Source organism: Cyprinodon variegatus, unplaced genomic scaffold, assembly GCF_000732505.1.
Source record: "Cyprinodon variegatus isolate N-32 unplaced genomic scaffold, C_variegatus-1.0 Scaffold252, whole genome shotgun sequence".
Lineage (NCBI taxonomy): Eukaryota > Metazoa > Chordata > Actinopteri > Cyprinodontiformes > Cyprinodontidae > Cyprinodon > Cyprinodon variegatus.
In genome coordinates this window covers 991,781-998,684 of record NW_015150705.1, presented here as the reverse complement: position 1 = coordinate 998,684, position 6,904 = coordinate 991,781, and the positions used below count along the sequence as shown (strand labels likewise).

General features: G+C 38.2%; 1 protein-coding gene across 3 annotated transcripts in view; it reads right to left on the bottom strand.

Annotated features, from left to right (window-relative positions):
• Positions 1–6,904, bottom strand: part of irf9 (interferon regulatory factor 9) — a 16,397-nt gene that overhangs the window by 7,229 nt on the left and 2,264 nt on the right. For all 3 annotated transcript variants that reach the window (XM_015382184.1, XM_015382183.1, XM_015382186.1), the window contains exons 3-4: positions 6,495–6,617; positions 6,030–6,207 (exon numbers count right to left, since the gene is read on the bottom strand). In XM_015382184.1, coding sequence (XP_015237670.1) covers positions 6,030–6,207; positions 6,495–6,617 — 301 coding nt within the window. The remainder of the gene's footprint in view (positions 1–6,029; positions 6,208–6,494; positions 6,618–6,904) is intronic.

Here is a 6,904-nt window from a genome sequence, read left to right as displayed (position 1 = left end):
AATGACAGAAGGAAAAGGACACTAGGCTTTCACAAAGGAAGAAGAAAAACTAGGCAAATAGAGGAAGGAAGGAAGGAAGGAAGGAAGGAAGGAAGGAAGGAAGGAAGGAAGGAAGGAAGGAAGGAAGGAAGGAAGGAAGGAGAAAATTGATGCTACAAGAGATTAAATAAAAGGAATGTAGGAAGGGAGGAAACAAGGAAGGGTATTAGGAAATAAAATAGGAAGGAGACACTAAGCATGGAAATTAAGAGGGACAAAGGGACACCAGGAGGAAATTCTCTCTCTTTCCTCCTTCTTATGCAGACCAGGTAAGACTTTTGAGGCAGAGCTTATTTTCACCGTCTCATACCGGTCTGTTCACCATTGGACCCAAATCGTGTAGAATAAACCTCCACTGAATCTCAGAAGGACATCCTGCTCCTCCCTGCATATCTCTACACAAAACTCACCTGTTCAGACTAGCAAACCACACTTAAGCTCCAAACACGTCACAACGCAAACAGTCATCACTATTTTATTTTCGTCTGTTCGTCGTACTTTAAACCTTTGTTCACATTATGTCATTGACATAAAGTGGCTTTCAGAGTCAGAGAGTTAAAAAACGATTATAGTTACTTTAAAGTCGGAAGGACAATAATTAACAGCCAAAAATAAATGATATAAATAGATTGAGGCTTTGATTCTGAGTCAGAAGTGAAGGACAGAATGAGGGCGTTGCTTTACATCGCCATCAGCTGATATGAAAATATACGTGTTCGGTTGCCATAACAAAACCAAAACAAAACAAATACTCTGCCTGAAATCATTAAACAACAGAAATCCTTATTGCCAGCAGGCAAACAGTAAACAAACCACAGTTTCACTCGACATACTGTAAAACATTTAATAAGGGAGGGACAGATCTCTAGCATTATATCATGTCATTACTTTAATTAGACTGCTAATGAAATATTTACTGTTCAAAGGTGAAGCTGGAGCAGCTAGAACCTAAACATAGAGTCCAAAGAGAAACTCTGGCTTCAGTCCAGGTTAATCGAATCCATTTTAAGAGGCGAAAATGTTTAATAAAGGGACCAAATCTTCACAGCACCTCTCCAGTCAACATACATATAAAAAGAATAAAACAGAAGACGAAGGTGAACAGCAATCGGGATATGGGTTGCTTTCAGTCTAATTCGTTTTTTAAAGCAGGATTTGAACTCACAACCTTCCAACTGCAAATTCACTGCATGTCGGACAGTTTATAATCTAAGTATCAACTCAACAAAACGTGTTGGAGCCACCATTTTAAAATAAAGTAAAACATAAAACACTCGCATAAAGACGATGGATGCATTTTTCTCAGAAGGGTTTTTGTTGATATTTGTGAAAAAAGGAGACAAATAAAGCACAGAGTTCCCAACCTAATGAGAAAAACAGATACAAAATATAAATGATATATACTGGTACTTTAAGAGTCAACCTTTATTTGAATTTAAAAGGAAATGTTTAATTAAAAAAACAGATAAAACCTGAGAAGACTGAGAGATATGGAGAACGTCTCTGTCTGCTAAAGCACGGCAGTGATGTGTAGTTCTACGGGTTTCTGCTGCAGTTTTCAAACAGTTAGCTTTATTAAGTTTATTTCTTTCAAGCTTTTCTTGCCATTAAACGGTCACAAGTACAGAGCAACGAAATGAACTCTCTGCATTTAAGCCATCCTCTTTGGGATGGAGTGGGCTGCCATTGTGCGGCGCCCTGAGTTAGCAGTTTAAGGGTGTTGCTCAGAGACCCAGAGTGGCAGTCTGTGGGAGTGGGAGTTGAACTCAGAACCTAAGGATTCCTTTAAGCCCTAACCACTAGGCTGCCAATCCCCTTTAGAGACTTGTAATGAATATATATATCAGATATTGATCATAAACTGGTGAGCGAAAGAAACAAATATATCAGATTACATCAACCTGCATCTAAAATCAGCAATAAAAACAGGCTGATAAAAGCAATCCCCTCCAGCCATGACGGCTGCTTTGCATAGGAACCATGGGGACGTGTCTCTACTAATGAGACGACGTGACTTGTCAGTGACATGTTTATAATTTACAATACAACATTGTTGCTGCGGTCGCTTCTTTCGCTCTCACAGCTTTGCTGCCTGGCGGCGCCTGCTTCGTCTGACCGCCTGCTTGCCAGGCGGTACAGTGCTGTTTGCTTGTTTGCAGTTCAGAAGCTGATTGTCAGAATGTTTTAGATAAAATGAAATACGCTTTAAACAGTATTTAAAATCCCAGTTGGAATTGGAAATTAAGTTCAAGGTAATTTTTTATTTTTTTTGGTTGCCGTTTTCTACACTTTAGATCAGAGGTCACGGACCAGGATCCGGATTTGGATCCACATGCTGTCTAATCTGGATCCAACCTGATTTAAAACATTTACAAATTACTGCATGTCTAATTTGCACTTGCACCACTTCTCCTGTTATTACGGTAAAGCCATCCGCAGCGTCCAGAACCAGGCTACACGTGATGTGTGGACTGCTGGAAGAACTGTGGTGAACTGGTGAAAGAAAAGTGAAATGGTGCTCAAAGATGATCCTGCACATTTAGAGGATGTTTGGCTCAACCTGCTGCTGTGAAGCAGGATTCTCCACCACGAACAGAATCAACAATAAACATGGATGCAGGATCAAAATGAGCTCCTTGATATGTGCTTTAGAATGGCTTAGTCTCCATTCAAACCAGGTTTAAAGCCTTGCAGGGCAGCATAAAGCCCACTGCCAACATTAGGACAGAAAATAGAAATAAAGAAATAACAAGCGGTCAATTTAGGTGTTTTATTAAAAAAAGTGAATCAGGAAATTGTTTATATACACAATTGAAAGATTGTTGTTCTCTACTTCAAAAACAATTTAGATTTTAAAATGGAAAAACGTTCTATTTTTTATATTCTTCATTTAAAAATGAAATGTCTAACATAGATGCATAAACACCTGCATTTTATTTCAGTGTTAAATTCTGTTTAAATTAACAGATCAGAATTTAAAATGTCTCTGGACCTTTAGTGGTTGATGATTTTCTTTATTCGGATCTTGCTGATTTTTAACTGGTTACCCATGCCTTAAATGTTTGATATAAGAAAAATGTTTAAAATGTTAAGATAAATGACATAAAGTGGTACCTACAGCCCTACTGTACATTTATTGTTAATATTTTAAATGCTAGTACACTTTTATTTCCAGGGCATATGTACATAAATGCCACCCATTTATATCTAGTATGTTTTACTGTGCCATTTTGTGATATTGAGAGAGTTTGTTAGGTTAAAAAAGTTGGTGTTTACCTCTGTGTGTTTCTATAGCTTTAAAAGAAAGTACAGGATAAATCCACGGACATATTTTGACTGTATTTGGTTAAATAAGCATGTATTTAGCATCTGTCTGTCGCTGTAAGTTCAAATGCAAACCTTTTCCAAGTGAAAAAAAAGACCAGATTTGACATTCAGATGCTTTAAACATTGGCCAACAGCATCTAGTCTGTGTAACTCTATACATTTTTTATAAATGAAGCAAGAAATGCTGATTTCTCTTTAGACCAGAGGAAATTCAGCCTAAAGCTGAGTCAAGCATCTAATCCATGTAGGATGTGTGATGTCAGACCAATGAAGCTTAGGACCAACAGTGTCCCGATCAAAGCTGAAATCAAAGTATTATTAAAATACTTTAGAGTATTTTGTTGTTTTATTGTTTATCTTTTAACTATTATGTTATTCTTATACATTTTTCTAAGGTCCATATTTGTGTGACCATTTTTTTCTATAATCTTTTTGCTGCTGTAAACAGCAGAGTTTCCCCATTCTGGCACAATAAATTGATTTTCTATTTTCTATTCTATTCTATATTTTATGTAAAAGCATAAAGTTTATGTAAGTCATTGGCTGATAATAAATGGGTCAGTTGTTCTCATAGTTTTGTTGACTTTTCTTTTGAATAATAACAGTTGATTAAGCCCTTTTTTTTTTAACATTTCCACTAAAGTATCCGTAATAAAAGTCTGATGATTAATGTTGATATCGGATCACATCCACTGCGGTATCAATCAGAACTCAGAGCTGTAATATCAGTATCGTATTGGAAATTAAAGTTTGCTTTTAGAAATGACGTCGATTTTCAAGCACAGCCGTGTTAATTTCGGTTCTACACTGAGATGTTGGCTTTTATTCTTTTATCATTTCAACTATTTTATTATATTGTAATTAAGGCTGAAACAATTAATGGTATTAGTTGTGATAAATGAATTACTGAAATAATTATCTACTAATTAAATAATCGATTAGTCGTTAAACACGAGTATAGAGACTCTGAAACATGCATTTAGCTGACAGATCAACTCACTAAGAGCAGTTATAACAAATCTGAAAAAAAAAAAAAGTTACAATTTTGCATTTAAGATTAAAAAAATATATTTTTTGTTTGTCAAAATGTTCCTTAAGTGGAAAAGTTTTAGTTTCCACAGGTTAAATTTCGTAAAAAAGTCTATTCAGGAACCTTTGGCCATCCGATTATTAATCGATTAATAAAAAATATAATGGACAGATTACATGATTTGCTAAATTATGGTTAGTTGCAGCCCTATTTGTAATATTGGGTCATAGATTTGTTGAATTTATGTTTGCTAGAGCTGCTGCGTGTATTTGGGGGGTTTATCGTCTGTTATCATGGTTCAACACTTTGCTCGATGACGGTGTTTTCTAAGTGCTTCATAAATAAGGTTGCATTGTGTCATACTCAGCTTAGTGGTTCTGAAGCGTTCTATTATTCCTCTGGCTGCTGAAAGTTTCGGCCAGTGGTGATTAATGCTCACATGCATGGCTTGAATATGTTCTCTAATTTTTCCCATTTTGATAAAAAAAAAAACAGGAAGTCAGCTGGAAATATAAATGTTCTGCACTCTAAGATAAAATGCATCAGTTACATTTTCTCCTTCTGATGATACATTTTAAAATCAGTCACTTAAAAGCATTTTCTGTCCATAGTGGCTTTTAGTTGCCTAAACAGAAACACCACTTTATCCGCCAACAAAGCGTAGTGAAAACCTCAGAGCAACCCGCTGCCTTCCCATGGCTGCACTAAAGAAAGACCTCCCATCTGCTGGGCGGCAGCCTGAATGTGTGTTAAAGTTCAGCAGTCGGTCGTAAAGAAGGGGGCAGCTCGAGTTCAGAGCGAACAAACACCTTCCTTTTACTGAATTAGCTGAGGATGATGTCAGATATAAATAATGATTCATCTGATTAACTTTTTCAGCTCCAACATCAAAGATAAAACTATATTTCAGCTCATTGCACGGTAATAAAAGACAAAAGAGGAAGCTGCAGGGAGTCAACTAGAGGTAGAAATTAAATCCTAATGTATCAGGTGAAGGTGAACTTAGTTGAAGGGAGATTTACAAAATAAAGATCCCTGATATTCTGGACTTTCAGTTTCAGAAACGTCAATATTTATCAGGAATCTTGGCTCCAAATCGAGTCAAACCAGAGTTAAGCCTATGAGTATAGAAGAAGCTGAAGGGGACAACCAAGCAAACTCCCCTCAACTTTTAGAGAAATTAAACAATAAAAAACAGTCCCATGTCAAGAATCAGGATTAAGGTCATGAAAGCACAGTTAGAAACAGACAGACCTAGTATGACTTCCTGCTGACAGTAGATGGTGGCCCCTCACCCAAAGCATTGCGTTTGAAGAAAAAAACAAAGCATCGGCAGCAGAAACAGCTCATAGCAACAGTTAGGAACGGCGGTGGAGGAGTGATGGTACGGGCTGACCCGTCACTCCTCTGCTTACAAAAGAATTCCAGTGAAAAAAGGGAGACCATCTAGGGGACATCTTAGTCTTCTTCTTCAAAGAGTGAAGAAGAAGAAACTGATCAAGTCAGACAGATAACAGCCGCCAATAAGTCCTCCATTTGGACAATTTATCACCAGGGTATCATTTTCTACTCAAGGTTATAAGGTAGTTTTTTTCTTTCACTCTAAGTAAATGAGTAAGGATCCAGCTCTCACCCTGCTCGCTGATGGGGACCAGGCGGTACACCTTATACGGCTCTGAGATGTCCAGCTGGGCTCGCTCCATCACCTCCTTGAACTCTGGGCTTTTGTTGAGAGCACAGCGCAGCCGGGTTTTCCACGCGGCGGGGTTGTTCTCTCCCTTTGACAGCTTCCCTTTGAACTCAGCCCAGGCCTATGGATGGATGGATGGATGGAAAGTGTAGTTAGTTGAGCAGTCAAAGTTTAGCTTAATTAAGAGCTAATTACTAGATAAATAATAAAAACCAGACAAAGGGAAACATCAAAGCAGGCAGCCTGCAGTGGTTTTAAACGTTCCTCTCAGATCTGAACAGATTCTAAAGTGCCGCAGGGCAACATTGGTATTAAATCAGAAATATATCATTTAACTCTAGTGTATACCATGGCTCTGTGAAACCCTCATTCCAGCTGTTTTCCTAACTGTTAGAAAGCTTCCCTGACCTTGAACAGAGCGGCGTCCTCGTCCTGACGGAAGTCGTGTTTCCCTGCGTGCTTCCAGGGAATGCGGAACATGGTTTTAGCATCGTCGTCCCACATTACGCCCGGATATTTCCCGCTGCTGACCTGAGGGAGAAGACAAAAGAGGAAAATTAGTTTCCAGTAGAGGAAACTTACTCAGCAAATGCCTGGTGTCTCTTCTGCTCAGAATAATACAACTAAAGCTAGGCTTGTCCCGATCCGATCCACGTATCGGATCGGACGCCGATATTGGCAAAAAAATGCGTATCGGCAAAGCATGTAAAAATGCCGATCCAGACTGCCGATCCAGTTAAAAAAAAAAATCCGGTCCGTATTTTCCAGTTTCGCCGATTGAAACGATCCATTCCACTATTTTGCACCAGTGTTCCCCT